Source organism: Microplitis demolitor, chromosome 1 (genome assembly GCF_026212275.2).
Source record: "Microplitis demolitor isolate Queensland-Clemson2020A chromosome 1, iyMicDemo2.1a, whole genome shotgun sequence".
Taxonomy (NCBI): domain Eukaryota; kingdom Metazoa; phylum Arthropoda; class Insecta; order Hymenoptera; family Braconidae; genus Microplitis; species Microplitis demolitor.
The window spans coordinates 9,730,899-9,753,482 of record NC_068545.1 but is presented as its reverse complement, the minus strand read 5'-3'; the positions used below and the strand labels follow the sequence as shown (position 1 = coordinate 9,753,482).

Genomic DNA, 22,584 nt, shown 5'->3' with positions numbered 1-22,584 from the left:
AATTCGGGTAGTAAATTTACGTCAAATTGTATAGCAAGTAGTATGCAAATTCTCGTCAAAAACGGAATAGCCCGAAGTTGACGACATTTGACAACAATTTCATAGGAACTTTACCTAGGGTTTTTTTCTAGCCAAAAAAGTAACCTCTAAATAAAAAAAAAAATTAACCGCTAATTTTTTTTTTTTCAACTTTTGCTATCAAATTGTCGGCAGATGCGGGCGGCAAATTTCGGTAATTTCAACTGTCAAATTACTGTCGATTTCAATCTGAAGTGACTGTTAGGGCAGTTACGGCAGACGTCAACTAACCCTAATAGCACAATTTGCTTGAGCAAAAGTTTACTTACAAAACCTGATTTTCCTTAAATTTTTCATAAAATTTTATGATTATGAAACGAATTTATTTATGCTCATAAAAAATTTGCATACGAAACTATAGTAAAAAATAAAGACTAAAGCACCGCTGGTGGCGCATAAATGAATCATTGCTATAATAAAATTTCAATGTTTTACTGCATCATGGCATTTCTTATGACTTTTTATTCTCTGGCAGTGCCCTTTTTGCATGAAAAAATTCTAAAAACGTCTAAATTGGGGGTGCTATAGTATATGCTGGCCTAATTTCAATATTTAAATTAGTTCTCATTACTAAAATGAATAAAGTTTCATAGTTTTAAGACGAACAATCAATTATCTTTTGAATATAGAAAGAATTTTTTGAAAATTTACTATTTTAAAAAAGTTTATAAAAATGAGTGCTAGAATGAGCCAAAAACCACTCTGTCTACGGTTTATAGTAGTACGGTAGCTCGCGCCATGACACTTCACACATATACATGTGTTTAAACGTGTACTTGGCGCGAGACCCTACCGTGTCTCCTGATCTATAAAAAATTTCATTCCAACTGTAGGCTGTCTCACACATAAAATTACACATAAACTTAAAGTTATATATAAGTTTTTATTTTCCGTCAAATTTATAAGCTATTTTACGTATAAGAGAGCTAACAAGATAAACTAATACTTTTTATATATATTTTACGTCATTAAGATATTAAAAGTTTCATTTCAATTTCAATTTCTTCGCTAAAAATCTGGATTCCTGGGTTGCCGCTAACATTCGAAATCTTGACACAGCTCGAAAATTTGTGTACAACTTGCTGTAAAGTTTGCCGTAAATTTACTAACCAAATTGGAATGCAAATTCACTACAAAAGTTGTATAGTAATTGTGGTCAAAAACGGAAAAGCCCGAAGTTGACGGATATATTACAAAAAATTCAAGGAAACGGTTACATCCTCAATGGCCTCAAGTGCCTCCACCTGTCAATCAATTAGTAAACTTGAAAAACATAAATAGCTTGTATACAAGCTGACGTCAGTAACAAAAAACACCGAAAGTTGACAGACATTTGACGAAAAATTCAAGGTCGGACAGCAAACTTTTGTAATTTTAAAATTTCAAATTACATTCAATTTCAAACTAAAGTGGTCATTAGGATATTCACTATATTTACTATGCTAAATCTTACTGACTCTAATAGCACAGTTTGCCATAACAAAAGTTACTAACAAAAGTTTCCTTAAATTTTTCGTCAAAAATCGACAAGAAAAAAGTTGTCGTCAATTTTCAGGCAAATTTTATGTCAATTTATTGTTAATTTGACTTGAAAAATTCTAAAGTATTTTTTTACCGTAAAGTTGTAGACAATTCTATGCATAAATTTACTTATCTTCTGAAATGGTAAAAACGAACGTTACCGACTTCTTTATCTAGCAAAAAGTTACCTGTAAATTGAGCAAAAATTAACCACAAATTTTTCTTTCTAACTTTTATTGTCAAATTGTCGACGAATTTGGGCAGCAAATTTCAGGAAATTTCAAACTGCTGTCAAATCAAATTACAGCCAATTTCAAGCTAAAGTGGCTATTCGGGAAGTTAACATGCGGTCAAGGTGACTACCAGGGTAAATTTCACATGAAACTATAGTAAAAAATACAGACTGAAGCTCCACTGGTGGCGAAAAAACTAATCATTGCTATAGAAAAATTTATGTGTCTCCTGATTATTTTAATATGAATCATGGCACTTCTTACAACTGTTTATTCTCTGGCAGTGCCCTTTTCGCATGAAAAAATTTGTAAGATAATTAAAAATGGGGGTGCTATAGTATATGCTGGCCTAATTTAATTATTTAAATTAGTTCTTATAACTAAAATGGGTAAAGTTTCATAATTTTATGACGAACAATCAATCATCTTTCGACTGGAAAAGGAATTTTCGAGAAATTTTTTTATTTAAAAAAGTTTTTAAAATTTGGAGCTAAATACCGTTCTGTCTACGGTATAGAGACACGGTAGGCTCGCGCCATGACACTTCACACATATACATGTGTTTGATTTGAACGTGTACTTGGCGCGAGACACTACCGTGTCTCCTGATCAATTGGTCAAATAGACTTAGACACATATATACCCTGATTAAAAAAAGCGGTTAGAAGCGATTCAAAAATTTCAAAATTTTTCGAATTAAATTAAGGGGGAGGAGGGATATGGGCTAAAAATCGATTTTTTTTTTCTTTCATTTTCTTATAGCTTTACATTTTAAGAATATTGTCTCCAAATTTGAAGTCGATCAGAGCAAAACTCTCGAAGTTATTAACTAATTGGTCTTCTTAGAAATTAGAGGCCGAAGAAATCGAAGCTGCTGCAAGGACTCTACTTTATGGAGCTGGAATCGATGATTCAGTGTAAGTTAAAAAAAAAAAATTATATTTCTTTTTACTTTTTTAGCATCTAAAACTTCACACGCAATTTCCTCGAAACTACTTTTTCAAAGTCCGTGAGCACTGCTATTTCAAAACTACATTACCGATTCATTTCAAACTTGGTACACACTTTCTACGTATTAAAAACCTCCCCCCAAGTTGAGTTTTAGAATTTTTTTTTACATCAAGGAGGTTTACCACCCCCAAAATGACGCAAATTTTCAGACAAAAATGGTAGTTTTTATTTAAAATGACCACAAAAAATTGAAAAATGAAAAAAAAAGAAATAATCAGGGAACGTTGGGGGGAGGTTTTAATAATGCTTTGATTAAATTTCAATGGTTTTTTTTTTTTTGTTAATTTTCAGCTGAGATACACTGTTCACTGCAAATCATATTTTTTTTAAGACGTTCTGGGAGAAGCTCCATCACCGGCTTGTTTTCGAATACTATTACCTAAAAAAATTATCTAATGTTGTTGAACATAAACTTAATAATGTTCGAAAGGTTTTAATTATGTTGCTCAATCCATACGCCTAAAAAAAATTCATGAAAAAAGCGTTTTTTTCACGATTTAGCCCATACCCCCCCCCTTAAATCCCTATACGGTATTTAAAAATATTTAAAATTTCAGAATTCGAATACTTTTAAATCACCTCGGCGATTATAAAGTATTTGGAGTGATTCAGAATTATAAAATTTAAATACTTTTAAATTCACTTTTGATATTAGAAAATATTCAAAGTGATTTAAAATTTTAACTTTATAATACTTTTGAATTCACCTAAACGATTAAAAAATATTTAAAGCGATTCAAAGTCCAAAGGATTCGAAGTTACTCAAAAAATCGAATCTCTCTGAATTTTATTCAATCCCCCAATGAACCAGAAATTAGACTATTATTTAGCGATTGAAAAGGATTCGAAGGTATTTGTTTTTTTAAATTCTTTTTAATCGTTTGGAATTCGTTAGAGACAGATGATTAAAAGCGATTCGTAGGAATTCGATTCTTCAAAACTTGAGAAATTCAAAGTATTCGAAATTATTTGAAAGTATTTAAAAAAAATTTTTTTTTGAATCCTTTTAAATCGATTTTTTAAATCAGAGTATATAAGATACGTTAAAAAAATAAAAAAATTTGGAAAATCCAAAAGTGCACGATTTATAATGCTCATTTATTATAAAATAATTTAAAAAAATGACGGGAAGCACGAATGAATTAAAAATATATACAATCTTCTTTCATTAAATTTTTTTTTATTTTTTTTTTATAATTATAAAAGAACTTACTCAAAATATCTCGATTAATAACAAAAAAAAAAAAGAAAAAAATATGTGAATGAAAAAAACATTGAATTGAAAAAATTCAGGCTTACCAATAAGCAATAATACAAAAAAAAACAGCTGTATTAGGACGATAATGCGCAAGAGCCCCTGGTGAAATAAATTTACGTATAATGTATAGATTATCACCATCCACGTTAATTTCACATAGATAAATATATGTATTAGGGTGCTTAAAAAAAAAAAAAACTATTTTTTTTGGTCTCACCCCCCTGAAACGTTAGTGGTTGCCGAGAAAACTATCCTCCCAAAAGATGGGCTTTCTAGCTTAACTGTAAGAGGTTGCTATTTTAACTTTAATTTCCCATCTGATTAACATGGAAAAATTAATTTTTTTTATTAAAACTGTAATTACTTGTAAGCTGCTCAATAGTTTTCAAATTCATGCATAGATCTTTAAAACCGATTTCTTAAGTTTTTAAAAAAAGTTTTCGTATATGATTATATATAATCAGATCTGGCCAATTTTTGGTTCTGATCATATATAACTGATTATGTATAATTATATAATATGAGGCAAAATCATTTTTTCCGGAGCACTTATAATTGAACGAGAATATTGACAAATAATAAAACACTTTTATTCATTACAATTAAATTTTAGTAGACAATAGTTTAATTTAAAAAGTACGTTAGACATTTTTTTCAAATATAATTATCATAAATCATAATTTATATTATTAAGAGAATGAAGAAAATTTTGGTTCAGCCACATCTATATGATAGAATTAGATAATTTTATTAAATTTGGTATCATTAGAAAAGTCTTGATTTGTCTTTGTGCCTGTTCATGGTTTCAACTCTTCTTTATTGCCAAGTATCGAGAAAAATCAATTTATCTATGTCATTCGAGTTATATTTAAATTACGCTGAAAAAAAAGACAATCGTTTTCATTTCCTTTAAAAAAATTGATATTTTAATTACTCTGTCACCGAATATGACTGAATATATATATAACTATTATATAAATAATTAAGAAGCATAAGAAAAATTTAATCCATGCCATCTCTTCTTTAATGATAAAAATTAAACAAACTTAATTTGGTATCAGTGAAAAAAAAAAGAATATTAGATGACTAATAAAAAAAAAAAATTGACCGTGTGTAGATTTTTTCTTAAGAATCCCATGATTATAAGATCATCAAAACCGATAAGTTTGCGAGTTCACGATGAGATTTGTCTTATTAAATTTCAATGATAATACAGAGTGGCCACAAAGAAATGATGTTGAAATTCCCTAATATTTCCCGGTTTTCCAGTAAAATTTTTCCCTGATTTAGAAATTTTATTGGCTTCATTTAGATATTCAAAGTTTTTATTATATTTCCATTTTTTCAATAATTAAATCATGCAAGAAACCTTAAAAAATGGCAATAACAAAATTAATATTGCCTTGGACTATTTGATGTTATAAATGTGTAAGTTAAAATATTTAATAAGAACTTTTATGATTCAAATAAATTCCAAGTATACTGGTTACAAAAAGTAAGGAATACTAAAAAAATCTCAAATTTTTTAGTGATTTTCAACAGTTTATAACTCGAAGGAAAATGGTCGCACAACAAAAACAAAAAGGCAAACTGTAGCTTCAAGTGTCTAGTTTCTGATCTGGTCTAAATTTTTTTTATATACACGGTTCCCGGAGCAATCAAAATTCAATCAGAATTATCGAAAAAATTTTATTCAAGCTCGAAGACCGTTTCTAAGACCAGCAAAAATTTTGATAAATTTCTTTATCGATAGTTTTCTTAGGATACTCCGGAACCGCACATGATAAAAAAAATTTTAACCCAGATCAGAAAACTAGACACCTTAAGTTACAATTTGCCTTTTTTGCTTTTGTCGTATGATTATTTTCCTTCGAGTTACAACCTGTTGAAAATCACTTGAAGATTTGAAATTTTTTTAATATCCCTTAATTTTTATAACTAGTGTATGATTGAAAAATTTTTTTATTTTGAACTGTCGCCATTTTAATTCCCGAATACTTTTCAAAATTCCGACATTTCTATGATATTTCCTGGTTTATGGTCACCCTGTAATATAAATAAACAAAAGATTCTAGAGTAAATTTTAGAGTAGAGATTTTAATAAACAGTTAAATTCAAAATGATATTTAATAAATTTGGCAATAAAACTCGGACAGTCGCGTAGTGACTGTAAGTTGCTCGTAATATTATTAAAAAATAATTTATTGAGAATTCTGCAATGTATTCTGTTAAAACAATGAAAAATAATAATGAATAATATAAAAAAATAAATTATTAATTTTTATAAATTTATTTCATTATTACAAATAGTGTAAACAAGTTTTTCTTTAAGTTATTAGTGGACTTTTATTAAATCAAGTCTGTTGTTATATTTAGTTATTTTCTTATACTTATTATATTAAATTATCCAATGAAGTTCATAACAACAAGATGAAGAATAATATGTGCAAATATGAAGTCAGCAAATCCACGTTCTGGACTTATTCCATAGAATTGAGTTTTGTTTTGTGGATTGACTTGTAGTCTCAAGCAAACTGTAATAAAATATTTATAAATATATATCATTATATTTAAAAAAACCGTACATATAAATTGTATTTGATTGATGTAAAGTAACTAATTAATCAAATTACTAATATATTATTTTTTTTATTCATCAGCTGTCAATACAGAATTTATATTAATTTAAGGAGGACCACTAGTGTGATCACTTGAAAAAAAGACGATGTTTGGGAATGATTTTAAAAAAAATTACTGCATGGGATCTTTTAATATTTGAAGGATATCTTTCTCGATATATAGTGGATACAAGATCAAATTTTTGGACCAAAAAATTAAAAATTCAGCGAGTTATTCTCAATCTCCCAACACTCTAAGAAAAAAAGTCTCCCCATTACTGCAGTGATAGCGACCTTCACAGTGGATGAAATTAAAAAAACCAAAAAGTTTATTAAGCTATAAGATATTTCCTGTACCATGACTCTCGGACTACAAAAAAAATTGAAGTTTAACGAAATGGTGGAGTTTTAATAAAAATTTCTAATTTTGCGCGAAAATTTAATGATTTTTGGGCTAGCAAAATTACATTTTTAATTCGATCGGAAAACTGCAGCTTCACGGTGCATAGAGACATATATAAAAGTAGCTACAATTCGAATCAAATCGATCGGATAATTTGTTATCGAGTAATAAATGCAACAATTCTGAAAAATGTATTTTCGAGAAACGAGAAGCGGCTGCTCTTTAGATGGTTATAACAAAAAACTATTCGAGATATGTTCTTTAAAATTTAGTATGTTATTTTTGAAGGTATAGCCTAATGAGATATGTAAAAAAAAAAATTATTTTTTAGAAATTTCACATTAGTGAATTTCCCTTAAATTAAAATTGAAATAAACATTTAAATAGTTGATAATTAAATAATAAATTAATCGGTCTTATGAGGAAAAAAATATATATTGAGGTTAATGTTATTCGTAAGATTTAAAATTAAGGAGGCATCGATATATGTATGATAATAAATAAATAATAAGTTACCTGCTAAAATAAAACAAGATACACATGAAATGAATCCACTTAAAAAACTATTAAATGGAAATGTGCCAACCAAGCAACAATATACAAATTGTATGACACCGGTCAGTAAAATGTATAGCAAGTAACAATCTATTATTTTGAGTTTCTTCGATGTACTTTTATTGTACTCGTTATAAAATTTCTTTATCACCGCAACGACCGACATTTTTACGAGTATTTTATTTTTTAAATAATTATTTTGTAAATGTTTATTTTCTTTTATTTTTTTTATATGTATGATTGACGCGTGGCAAATAGAAACACCAACGGCACCAACTATCAACCACAATCACCACGATAAATGAGTGCGATAGATATATAGAGATATTCGTGGAGTATGGTGTAATATTAGAGGAAATACTTGATAAAAACAATTTTTTTCGTTTTCTTTATTAAATGTCAGTAATATAGAATGTATTTAAATATTGATATCGATTACTAAAAAATTATATAATTTAGTGGAGTTGACAGCAAGTTGGCGACAATCTACTACAGCAATAAGTCACCAAGCTGGCCGCAAAAACTTGGATTTCCTTAAGTTGACGGCAACTTTCTGCGAAAGTTAATAGCAAAAGTTGACATACATTAGTTGGCGGAAAAATTTTCTTCAATTTTCCCAGAAAGTTGGTAACAAATTGGAGTCAAGAGTTGCAAAACTACAAAGTTGATAAAAAAACCCTGATAACTAGATTTCCTGATTAGAAAGTTGATGTCAACAAGTTGCGATCAAGTTGATGACAACTTGTCAATAACTAGTGATGTGAGATTGACCGTCAGGTCATTTTTTGACCATCATGTCATGGTCACAAGACCGTCAGCGGACCGTTCATTAAATGACGGACCGTTACAATTGTGGCAACATCTTACAAACGCCTTTCTAACTTTTAGACAAATTCAAATTTTGAAACCGTCATTTTCTAAAAAATATCAAGAGATAAGAATACGAGGGAAACTAAATTTCTCAATCATTTGCAAAAAAGATTGCGTCTAATCATCTAGCTGGTTGTGACTGACCAAATTCATGACCAAGCCCAAATTCGTGACCAAAAATTTAATGACGGTCACAAATCATCTAGCTAGATGCGACTGACCAAATTTGTGACAAACAAATTTTTGACGGTCCGAAATGACGGACTCTGACCGGAAAATTTGTGACAGTCATTTCGCAATAGAACAGGTTCGTCATTTAGGTCCGTCAGTTACAAGACCGTCAGCGGACCGTCTTGTGACCAAAACTTAAAATGACGGTCATTCTGAATCACTATCAATAACCCTAATAACACAGTTTGCTTTAGCAAAAGTTTACTTTACAAAAGTTTTTTTGAATTTTTCATCAAGTCCGTCAACTTCGGACTTTTCCGTTTTTTACGACAATTTGTATGCAACTTGCTATTCAATTTGACGTAAATTTTTTACCCGAATTAAAATACAAATTCACTTCAGAAGTTGGCTAGAAAAAAGTTGTCGTCAATTTTCAAGCAAATTTTATGTCAATTTATTCTTAATGTGACGTGAAAAATTGCTAAGTATTTTTTTACCGTCATATTATAGACATTTTTATGTACAAATTTGCTTACCTTCTGAAATGGTAAAAATTTTTTTTTTTCGTAAAAAGTTACCCTGATAACCAGATATTGCTCTACAAGTGTTGCAGTGCAACACTGACGGCTAACTTAACGACAAAGTTCCCAGATAACTAAAGTTTCAGCGCAGTTTTTGATCTAAAACTTTTGTCGTCCCAGTGACGTACGATACACATAAAATTTGCAATGTCAACTTTTGAGCTCTCGTTAACGTCAAATTTCGCATAAATTTGACGTAAGTTTAAAACTGCTATTTGACGTCTGTGAGACATCAAAGTTTGAGACGCAACAAATGACGTCAACAAATGACATCAACAAGACCTCAACTAGAGAAATTTTTTTTGCTTTTTGATTTTTAAATTTACTTTGTTGTATAGTTGCTAGATGTCGCTAGCTGACTTTTCTATAATATGTATCAAACGGTAAAATCAAATCTAAATAATTTAGGTCAATTTGAGCTACTACTGCAGTCAAATTTTACTACTCAATTTTTTATGTCTCGAGCACGTCAAATAGCGGATTTAATTTGACATTAAATTTACGTGCAATTTGACTGTTGGTTGAGCTCAACTGGCTATCAGGGTTTCTGGCAAACCTTGGCTTGATAATACTTTCCTTTAAGTTGACTTCAGAATACGGCAGTAGCTTGAATTTAACTTGCCAGAAAAATTTGCCGTCAATTTGAAGTGAAACTTTCAATCAACTTAACGTCATTGTCTGACGTTAATACTTGTCGTCAAATTGAATAGAAAGTTGCAGACAATTTACTGTCAACTTAAAGGTAATTGCCTAGATAACCAGTTTCAGCGTAATTTTTGAGCTGAAACTTTTGCCGTCTCAGTGACCTACGGGGCAGTGTGACAACTGTACTCCGAATTTCTCTGTTCTATGCCAACTTTACTCAAAATGGATATTTAGGTACACCAATAGTTTTCCGAAACTCTACTCTATTCTTTCTCTATTCAAGGAGAACTCTACTCCATGTAAACTCTACTCCATTAAAACTGTACTCAATGACAACATTACTCAATGATACAACTGGTAACATACTGAACGTCGATAAGACAGAAGTACGTAGCCGTTAAGTTACCAAATGGCGCTGAATGAATAAACCTAAAGTATCTAAAGATGAGATGAAAATTTGAAAATGTCATTTGAAATATATATCATATGTTACCCTGTTTAGAAAATCTTATAGAATCCAATAGTTTCTCATAACTTCCCATGGACATTTTATAAGAATGAATGTTCTATGAGAAGTACTATAGCTAAGTATAGGGCCTTATACCTTGGCTATAAGAATCTATCGGATTTTTTAAGCAGGGTAATTACATGTTTATGGTGTTAATTAATCTATTAGTAAAAAACAAAAAAAAAATCTTTTATTTTAGTGTGTTTAAAGTAAAGTTACGTCATTAAAATATATTTACGTTTTAAATAAAAAATAACTACCAAGTATGTTTATTTTTAGGGTATAATTCATGTTTAATTATAAAAAATAAAGAAAATTAAAATAATTTATGAAAATAATAAAATGAAAATACTAATGAATATTGTATTAATAAAACAATTATAATTTTTTCTGTGATAGTTGAAAATTTTTTTATTAAAATATAAAGTACATAAATATTTTATGTTAAATAATGGTATTAGGAAATATTAATAAATAAGTTTAATTTTTATATAAAATTATTGTTAAGTGAACTGTCAGAAAGTGCCTCCTATTTTATTTACTATAAATATTAGTAATATCAATATTTTCTGTTAATCAATAGTCTTAATTAATACTAATCAACAAGTTACATTTATATATTTTATAGTATATGTAATTGTTGTTAAGGGTGTCGTCAGACAGTGCCGCCTATTTTATTCAAACATTCAATGACTTTCAACTGATAAGTAATGTACGATATTTTTTCTAAAATCTTTAACTCAATGAAATTGCAATGATGTTATTTTTTTTTTTTTTTTTATTAATTAATAAAAATTAAATAACCTTATGACAGTTGAGTCATTGAATATTTTTGAAATGTAGAGGATACTGTCGAGAATGCCCGTACAAAATTTCAATGTACTTGGTGTGCGTTACTACATGTACTCAAGCAAAATTAATTTCTAATAAAATCAAACATGTTTTTTTTACTCTTTTGTAAGCACACCAAGTACATTGAAATATTGTTATACAATTTTTTTTTGAAATTTTATGAAAATGTTTGTTATGATTTTGCATCATACTAGGTACTTGGTATTTTTTCGATTTGACTTTTTTTTGTAAAAAATAATTTTTTTCTTATTTGTAAAAAATTTTGAACGTGTACTTGGCGCGATGTTATACAGAGAATCTGTTTTTGGTAGGATTTGTTTTCTTTTTGTCGTGTTGATTGTGAATAGTTTTAATGTATACTATTAGAAATCGACTTCCAAACTAAACTCAAAAAATTCGTCTTAAAGTAATGCGTAGTCGTGATATATAATACGTGAGGGTATACTGTTTATAGTATTATTTTTTAGAAACAATATAATAGTACTAACTAATAATTTAGTACTGCCAAACATTATAACCTGCTTGATCTATTTTTATAAGACAAATAGTTGCAGTTGTTTAACGACAGTTCCCATTAAAATTAACGTCAAATATTTTCATCAACGTCGGGCTTTTCTGTTAATAATTTTAAATATCAAATGGTTTAGTGGTTTGACTCCTCTTCCAGCATCTTTCACCTATTACAACTAGCAAATGGTGCTAAGTACTTATCTTCCCTCTCCTTTGACCCAAGGGTATGCTTTTCTTTTTTTTCAGAATCTCCATGGACATATGAATATATATATGTATATATATATATATACATGCACTAGCTATTGTTTGTGCGCTTCGGTTGACACGTCGTAATGTTGGATGAGTCTTTATTTTTTATTTATTATTGACATCGACATCTTAACATTTACCGTTCAAATATTCGTAAATATACTTATTCTCTTGCACTTTTCTACGGAAAAAAAAGTTGTAAGTGGTTTTGAAAATTTTTAGAATCATCTGATGCGTCATTAGTTGTTAGTCTATAATAATGACTTAATTACAGAAAATTATGCGTATTTTCGACAAAATTAATAAGTAAAAATATTTCAATTGATCTACATATATATATATATATATATATATATATATATATATATATATATATATATATATATATATATATATATATATATATATATATATATATATATATATATATATATATATATATATAGCACTAAATTGCCTGATTTTGGTACTGTCTAGCGAATATAACTATATATACAACGAAAGGGTTTAAAATTTTGACGTAAATATTGACTGCAAGTTGTTACCAACGTTCGTAGAAAGTTGACGATAATCTACTACCGCAACCTGTCACCAACTGTCTGAAAAAATTGAAGGCAACTTTTCGTCAATCCTGTCAACAAAGGGAATGCCAGCTATTGGCATACATTGGAACAGTAATTGCGGCCAACTTGATAGCAAGTTGCTACAGTTGGTTGCCACTAGCTCGCTTCCAAATTGATTATCAGAAATCGCTTAATAAAGTTGTATATTTGAGCTCCAACTTAACTCCTCATTATAAACCAACTCAATACAAACCGATCCAATTTAGTTCAATTGCAATCGTTTGTTGGTCGTTTGTCGATCAATGTTGACCTATCAAAGTTGTTTGAGGGTTAATTGCTTAATTATGAAAAAGTAAATAAAAATTAACCTTTAATTTTTTTCATTGAACCCCTCTATTTCGATATTTTTTTTATTTTTTCATTTAAATTGCTAGGAAACCGTTTGTCGGTGATTGTTGGTGAAAACAAATAAAACAGTAATTTATTTATAACAAAAATGTAATTAAAAAACTAGAATTTCCATTAGTAGTCTTCAATAAATAATATTTTTTTTTTGTATAATGATATTTTGTTTTTGTATAATGATATTAAATCTTCCGTTAAAAAATTAACTTAAAAAATAATTATTTGTTTCCATTGATTAAAAACCTGATTTCCAAATTTCGCCAATAAGGTATTGACAGGTAGCGCCACAATGTTGTTAGATGTACGAAATTACCCTAAAAACCACTTTAGATTAAAACTGACAGTAATTTGACAATTGAAATTATCAAAATGTGCTGGCTGAATTGGCCGACAATTTGATAGCAAAACTTGAAAATAAAATTAGTGGTTAATTTTTTTTTAAATTTAGAGGTTACTTTTTTTTACTAGAAAACAACCCTAATAAAAGTTCCGATGAAATTTTTGTCAAATGTCTGTCAAATTCGGGCTTTTTCGTTTTTGACGATAATTCGCATACGACTTTCAAAATGAATTTGCATTCAAATTCGGGTAGTAAATTTACGTCAAATTGTATAGCAAGTTGTATGCAAATTCTCGTCAAAAACGGAATAGCCCGAAGATGACAGACATTTGACAACAATTTCATAGGAACTTTCCCTAAAGTTTTTTTCTAGCCAAAAAAAGTAACCTCTAAATAAAAAAAAAATTAACCGCTAATTTTTTTTTTTCAACTTTTGCTGTCAAATTGTCGGCAGATGCGGGCGGCAAATTTCGGTAATTTCAACTGTCAAATTACTGTCGATTTCAATCTGGAGCGACTGTTAGGGCAGTTACGGCAGACGTCAACTAACCTTAATAGCACAATTTGCTTGAGCAAAAGTTTACTGTACAAAAGTTTCGTTGAATTTTTCCTCAAATTTCCGTCAACTTTGGACTTTTCCATTTTTTACGACAAGTTGTATGCAACTTACTATTGAATTTGACGTAAATTTACTGCCCAAATTTGAATGCAAATTCACTTCAAAAGTTGACTAGAAAAAAGTTGTCTTTGATTTTCGGGCAAATTTTATGTCAATTTATCGTTAATTTGACTTGAAAAATTGTTAAGTATATTTTTACGCTCAAATTGTAGACAGTTTTACGTAGAAATTTGCATACCTTCTGAAATGGTAAGAATAAACATTATCGACCGTTTTTTTTGTACAAGTTTATCTTAAAATTAAAGAAAAATTAACCGCGAATTTTCATTTTCAACTTTTGCTGTGAGATTGTCTGCTGATTCAGGCAGCAGATTTCAGGTAATTTCAACATCAAATTACTATCAATTTCAATGCTATTAGGGTAAGTTTAGTAATTCCAAGTATTGGCCGTGCTTAGCTGAATTAAGTCCTCTGTAAATTAAGTTAAGATTTAGCATAGTAGAAGCAAAGCATACTTATTAGACTAAATCTTAACTAAATCTTATTAGGTACACGTATAGGATTTAGTTCAGCCAAATACGGCCATTAATGACAACATCTGTACCTATCATCGCGCTAAATGACACGATTTTGGTACCACCTTTAAAAGCCACACTCTAAATATAATTGCTTAGCAAGTTCTGCAGTGGAACATTTACGGGTAACTTAACAATAAGTTTCTGGGAAGTCTTGGCTGGATAATACTTGCGTGCAAATTGATGCAAATCAACTACCGTCTGAACGTAATTTGACAGAAAAACTTGCCATCAATTTGAAGTGAAACTTACAGTCAACTTAACGTCATTGTCTGACAGTAACACTTGGTCGAATTGAATTCAAGTTACAGACAATTTACTGTCAACTTGAAGGTAACTGTTTGCTCTCCAACACTTTTCCTTCGAATTGGCTAATACGGCAGTAGCTTGAAGTTAACTCACGGTTGGAGGCTATCAGGGACCTCGCGAATATAACTAGAGAGAACATTGTTATGTCCTGGGAGGTTACTAGGATCGCAGCTGACGCCACCTCCTGGACAGTGGGTAGTTCGTTGTCACGCGGGACCAAATTTTGAATTTGAAAACAGTGGATAAATTTATTGTTTACTACGATGATGATGATTATGATTGTTATTTAATGAAATAATTAAACTATGATTAAGGATAGATGTAATTGATAAAATAACTTTTATCTGAAGACTGAATTTTATTATAAAGTATGAATAAAACTTGATCAGTAATAACAGTTGTATTCGTAAAGAGTTCTCGGAGAGAAGTCAAGTTACATCAGACGGCAGAGAGATCTCGGACCTCCACTCTCCAACTTCTCCCCACTACTCTCATGTTCACACTCATGCTTATATGTATAAATACTTATATATCTATGTTCTTTACTAAATATTATACTTATACATTTATACTTTCTACTAATACGAATTGGAGATATAAGCTTATACATTTACGTTCTTTACTTTATCCATTCTATATCTTCTTATTACTTATATTATTTATATTCTATTTTCCCGTACTTGGATACAATCATTCGGTTAAATATTCTAGACTATCAGAGGTGTGTTCTATAATTATTCTATATTTAGTTATTCGTTACAATTGACATTATCATTTATCGTGAAACATCATTATAATTATTCTAATGCTATATTTCAATATTTCTATTAATTCATTTATTATATGAATCACTCTTTATTTAATATAAAAATATATATATTAACAATAATAGTTAAGTTCCTGTGATATGGTTTTCATTTATAAATAAGATTTATTTATTATATATTTCCTTTTCTTGTTTGCTTATAGAGTATGTATTTGTTTATAACCATATTTACTGTTAACTTTAGAACAAGAGCCTATTCATGATTTTTATGCGTGTGTTTTGTTTAGGTTTTAAGTATCAGGTGACAGAAAACGTTCCAAGACCACTCAAACTGTATTTATGTTTCTCTAAATATAAAATAAAGTTTATCCATCTATTTATTTAACTTTCTTATAATAAAAATATATAATTTAATGAGTATGTGCCACGACGATTTGTGATTTAATTTATTTACTTCATATTGTTAAGACGCAATAAGTGTTGTAGGATATTAATATATTATTTCAAATGGAATTTAAATGCGCGCTTCTTATATATCTCAAGTTTACTAATTAATTAACAGGTGGAGGCACCTGAGGCTGTTGAGGACATAACACCTCCCCCGTTAATGAAAATTCGACATATCGTTCGTCGAATTTTTCTCTCATATATACACATGTATATAACGATATATAATAATAGCTAAAGCTAATTCTGAATGAAATATAAATTCTGCAAGACAATTACCTATATAAATAATACCATTACTGGTTGTTAAATCGTGGTCGCACATTTACATTACAAGTTACAAAAATAATCATTTTTATGATTTAAAACTAACAGTAAATATTAACTCAGGTTACGCACAATATTTATATAACACAAGAATACATATTTTTTAAGGGTGAGCAGCACTAACCGGATGTTCGAATTTATTTTTCTAATTACGTTTGGAATAATTACGTCACTTAAATGATGAAAACCTTCAAAAAAAAAGTTTATCTTAAACATTTTTCGGAAGCTATAAAATTTTTGTAATAAGAATTGATCAATAAATTCAAAGAAAAGTAAAATTTAAAAACTCGTTTAGTACGGCCCAGCCTTATCATTGAGGTCACGGTGTTTACATTTTAGCAAGAGTTTAATCTAGACTATGAAGTATTATACGGATCAACAAGGTAATTTAATTTTATAGAGTCTTTTGACGAATTTAAAGAAAATTTGATTAAAGTTATACTCGGAAATTCTTATCACTTATGTTATATTATTCCAGATATATTAATTTCAACTTGTTTGTATGTACGACTTGGTATGTGGTGGGGTGAATTAGGTAGCTACATTTCATTATTCCAGGTTTCAGTAATTTTATAAGGGTCTATATAGTTACGATCAAGTTCGTTGGTTTTCGCGTCATTTGCCAAAAATACCCAATTTCCTTAAGAAAACTTATTAGGGTTTACCCGACAGTCACAATATTCCTTTGATTTGAATGTAGCTCTGTCTGGATTTTCAGCAGCTTTTTAATTGTGTTACTTGACTTATAATCGGCAGACTAGAAATTACACAACAAGTAAGATTGATTTTCTGATTCTTTTCGTCAGCCGTTCAGGGTTTTTAGGGTTCTTGTCAGGTTCATCGTCTGAGGAATAAACGTCATTTAACATCGGTTCAGGAAAAGTATCATTATCATTAAAAGAATTGGCAGGGAGGTTGGTTTGAACCGGATATAAGAAAACTAGATATTTATGACTACAAACATTTGTTGCTGATTCCGGAATATTTAAATATAAACTAGTTTCACTTCTTTTAGATAACTTCAATGTTAGTACTTAAGCATGCATTTCTATAATGTCTCTTTCATTTTCACACATTTCAGGCGAGGACGTCCTCTCTGGCATCTCATGCATGGGGGACTCAAACCCCCACACGACATCCGAGCTCGGTACAACAACTGCTGGGTGGTCCAACCACCCAAGGGACAGGGCTAATAAACCCCTCTGAAGAGGGCTGCCACTCATCCAACAACTCGTCTCCCTGGGAAGAGAGTACTGTCCTCGTTCGAGTCTCGCTTTCCGCCTCAACGTCAGGTCGGCGAGTCGTCGGGAAGGCATCTCTATCCTTCAGATATGTGCACAACGTGCCAAGGGTGGCCATAAACTTGCTGTTTACGCCACTATATTTGGAGGGGGTTGTCCAACAACCCCAGGGAGTCGATGCCATAATTTTTTTTTCACACTCTCTTTTTTTTTTATCTTATTCTGTTTTTATCCATGCTAATACTCAACCTACTATTTCCTATGAGTTTATCCTCAAGAAGCGGTTTCCCAAGCTTTGTGTTCTAAATCAATAATATATTAAGTAATTTTATGTCAATGGGGTTTCGAGAGAGCGCATCAACATTAGCGTTCAATCGACCTTCCCTATAATTGACTTCATATTCATATTTCCGTACTTCAGCAACCGATGTAGGAGTTAAGATATAGGAATTTTTATTCTATGAGCTCACACCAATGATTTATGATCTGTGACTTTCAGGAGTTCAGGGGCAGAGTAGTAGGAAGGTATTTTCTAATGTCTTCTGGCTGAGAATCGCACCGAGGGCATAAAAAGAAGTGTTTGTTGTCGTGACGAAAAGTTTTGAAAGTGGGGGAACTGGAGAATAAATTAATATCAACTTATAATTAATATCAGAATCTATCGTGAATTAAAATTTCTCCAAATTAAGTAGTTCATCACTATTAATAGTTATACACGGTGAGGTAATATGCTTGTTGTTGTGAGTTTTTATGGAAGCGTCATTTTGAATAAGTTTTGTTTCATTTGGTCTTCTGTGTGGGCTGTATTGTCAGTTTGTTGGTCGTTGTATGCATTGAAATTTTGGTTTGATGTTGTGTTATTTTCTCTAACCCAAGTAAACCTATTTTTGCAGATTTGTGCGAAATGACCAGGCTTAGAACATATTGAACAAATTACGTTCATGGAGTTATTACAGTCTTTTTGTAATGTCCTCGTCCTCCACAAGAAAAACAAATAATCGAATTACGGTCAAGTCGTCTTATATTGTCATTGTTATGTGTCTGAGTTACCCGTACAGTAGCCTGGTTATTAGTTGATGATTCCTGTGGCAGTCTGTTATTGTTATGATTTCTTCTATCTCCATAATGATTGTTCGCAAATTTGATATGATTTTGGGAACTACTAATGGAATATTGGCTGGAGTAAGGATTATTACTACAGTGGGAATGTATTTTAAAAAGTGAATTTTTTTGTTCCAATTCTTTTTCTAATTCTACGGCAAGATCTACTGCTCGCGACAGAGTAAGAGGTTTTTGACTAGCAGCCCACAATCCTAACTCTCCCCTAAGACCCCGTACGAAGCTATCTCGAGCTCCTTCTTGGGTACTAGCTAATAACCCGGTTCGTATTTCACCCGAATGCTTATCCATAATTACTTCTGACGTTCCTTGAACGATTTCGTTGATTCTAGTAACGTAATCTACGATGGTTTCACCATCCTTTTAATAAATATTCGAAAGTAACGACTGCCATTGAGATAGAGTTCTACTCGGCACTAAAGCTCTTTTAAGATTTCCCAAAATCCCTTCAAATGCTAATCCCGATTGATTTGAAATATATTTGCTGGCTTTACCCAATATACGAGATTTTATCAACTGAGTTAAATACAATTTACCAGATGGATGTATTAGATTTAAGGTTTGATTACAAAGTTCAATAAAATTATTAACTGGCATATTTTCTCCATTGAATACGGGTATAAGGTTTATAGCGTCTTTGATACTCAAAAATTGGGAATTACTTGTATGAACTAGATTATTGGTAGCATAATTGTGCTCATTATTTCCGTAGCCCGCGAGTACCGGTTCAATTGGTACGCGATTCGAATTATGAACTGGAGTAGCTGGAATGCTAGGGGTTATAGAAGGAGAGATGGTGGAAAAATTGTCATTATTAGTGTTCTGAATGTCAATAGAACTAATCACCACTTCAGTGCTCGCGTCCGAAATGTGTTCGTCTGTAGTCACTAAATTAGACATTTTCGCCTCAAATCATGTTAATGCTTCTATAGTCTTGATTCTATTTGATTACTATATTTAATATATTAAGGAAATACTATATCAAATTACAGTTGAACTTTTAATTATAATTATTAAGATTATGGAATTGTAAATAATACAAAATATTATAATGTGTACTTATTTCGACTGAAACTTATGTCTGATAGCAATTTAAAAGTGTTAAATATCAAATAATCGTCAAATTTCATACATGAATAGTTATAGAATTTCCTTTAAAACAAAATGCCTTTAGTTTTGATATAAAATAATACTTCATAGAATGACTTACAGGTTGCAGAATTAATACAAATAAAATACCTTAAAAAAGAAAATAATCACTTTTCACTTTTCACTCGCGAAATTGCCCTTATTAAAATCGCACTACATAATTTCACTTCACTAATATCTTCTGTCAGCATGAAGTTTCCTCCTAGATGACCCTTCGCAGTTGAATTGACCCTCTGGAATTGGAAGATCGCCGATAAACTTACTGGAACGCCGGAACAGATGCAGAATAATACACTCGATGATGCTTTTGAATTTCAAAACGCTGATGGACCAATCAGGATTTTCCAGAACGCTGTTGAATCTCCAGATTTGCGTTGAACCCAATTGGTGTGACTATCCCACCGCTGTCACCAGTTGTTATGTCCTGGGAGGTTACTAGGATCGCAGCTGACGCCACCTCCTGGACAGTGGGTAGTTCGTTGTCACGCGGGACCAAATTTTGAATTTGAAAACAGTGGATAAATTTATTGTTTACTACGATGATGATGATTATGATTGTTATTTAATGAAATAATTAAACTATGATTAAGGATAGATGTAATTGATAAAATAACTTTTATCTGAAGACTGAATTTTATTATAAAGTATGAATAAAACTTGATCAGTAATAACAGTTGTATTCGTAAAGAGTTCTCGGAGAGAAGTCAAGTTACATCAGACGGCAGAGAGATCTCGGACCTCCACTCTCCAACTTCTCCCCACTACTCTCATGTTCACACTCATGCTTATATGTATAAATACTTATATATCTATGTTCTTTACTAAATATTATACTTATACATTTATACTTTCTACTAATACGAATTGGAGATATAAGCTTATACATTTACGTTCTTTACTTTATCCATTCTATATCTTCTTATTACTTATATTATTTATATTCTATTTTCCCGTACTTGGATACAATCATTCGGTTAAATATTCTAGACTATCAGAGGTGTGTTCTATAATTATTCTATATTTAGTTATTCGTTACAATTGACATTATCATTTATCGTGAAACATCATTATAATTATTCTAATGCTATATTTCAATATTTCTATTAATTCATTTATTATATGAATCACTCTTTATTTAATATAAAAATATATATATTAACAATAATAGTTAAGTTCCTGTGATATGGTTTTCATTTATAAATAAGATTTATTTATTATATATTTCCTTTTCTTGTTTGCTTATAGAGTATGTATTTGTTTATAACCATATTTACTGTTAACTTTAGAACAAGAGCCTATTCATGATTTTTATGCGTGTGTTTTGTTTAGGTTTTAAGTATCAGGTGACAGAAAACGTTCCAAGACCACTCAAACTGTATTTATGTTTCTCTAAATATAAAATAAAGTTTATCCATCTATTTATTTAACTTTCTTATAATAAAAATATATAATTTAATGAGTATGTGCCACGACGATTTGTGATTTAATTTATTTACTTCATATTGTTAAGACGCAATAAGTGTTGTAGGATATTAATATATTATTTCAAATGGAATTTAAATGCGCGCTTCTTATATATCTCAAGTTTACTAATTAATTAACAGGTGGAGGCACCTGAGGCTGTTGAGGACATAACAACATACAACATTCAAAAGTTTTTAGCAATCCACAAATTATATTTCCTAAATGAAAGGTATTATTTGACGCAAAATTTAGTTTTAGTCAATAATAATAACTTAATTAGAGATAATCATACGGGTTTTCAACGCAATTACTAAGTAAACATTATACTTTAATTGATCACTACATAAATATATATACATAGCACTAATTAAAGAGTTGGTGTCAATTAAATGCGACCAAATTGGAGACAACTTTTAGCTTTTGGAAGAGTTCCTATAAGTTGTTGTCAAGTTTCTTATAACTTGGCAACCAATTGCGGCTAATATAAGGAAATGCCAATTTCTGCGGTCAACTTGATGACAAGTTGCGACAATAAATTGTCGTTAGCTTGCTGTCAGCTTGACTATCAAGGTTGATACTACTTAGCGAATAGAACTACACCATAAGGACGTTAAACATGAGTTTTACATAATCGTAAAAGTTTTTTTGCAACTATATAAAAGCATTCCTAACAGCACAGTTTGCTTTAGCAAAAGTTTACTTGTAAAATTTTCCTTGAATTTTTCATAAAATTTATGATTATGAAACGAATTTATTTATGCTCATAAAAAATTTGCATACGAAACCAGTGCAGCCAGATTGCGGACGAAAAGTTCCCCTTCCCAAGCACCTGTTATGTCCTCAACAGCCTCAGGTGCCTCCACCTGTTAATTAATTAGTAAACTTGAGATATATAAGAAGCGCGCATTTGAATTCCATTCGAAATTATATATTAATTTCTTACAACACTTATTACGTCTTAACAATATTGAGTCAATAATTTAAATGATAAATCGTCGTGGCACATACTCATTAAATTATATATTTTTATTATAAGAAAGTTTAAATAAATAGATAGATAAACCTTTATTTTGTATTCAGAGAAATATAAATACAGGTTGAGTGGTCTTGGATCGTTTCCTGTCATCCGATACTTAAAACCTAAACAAAACATACGCATAAAAATCATGAATAGGTCCTTGTTCTAAAGTTAAC

The 22,584-nt window shown here is 30.2% G+C and overlaps 1 protein-coding gene and 1 long non-coding RNA gene across 2 annotated transcripts; one reads left to right on the top strand and one right to left on the bottom strand.

The window, feature by feature from the left end:
* Nucleotides 1-4,669: 4,669 nt before the first annotated feature.
* LOC103579051 (dolichyl-diphosphooligosaccharide--protein glycosyltransferase subunit DAD1) lies at nucleotides 4,670-7,958 on the bottom strand. Its single transcript, XM_008560349.3, has 2 exons — nucleotides 7,639-7,958; nucleotides 4,670-6,635 (listed from the first exon to the last, which is right to left on the bottom strand). The coding sequence occupies exons 1-2, from the start codon at nucleotides 7,841-7,843 to the stop codon at nucleotides 6,505-6,507; spliced, it is 336 nt and encodes a 111-aa protein (XP_008558571.1). The 5' UTR covers nucleotides 7,844-7,958; the 3' UTR covers nucleotides 4,670-6,504.
* Nucleotides 7,959-15,050: 7,092 nt separating this feature from the next.
* Nucleotides 15,051-19,908, top strand: LOC128667824 (uncharacterized). The gene is made up of 2 exons (XR_008403772.1): nucleotides 15,051-16,464; nucleotides 16,526-19,908. It is a non-coding gene; the product is annotated as an uncharacterized LOC128667824 (long non-coding RNA).
* Nucleotides 19,909-22,584: the final 2,676 nt, after the last annotated feature.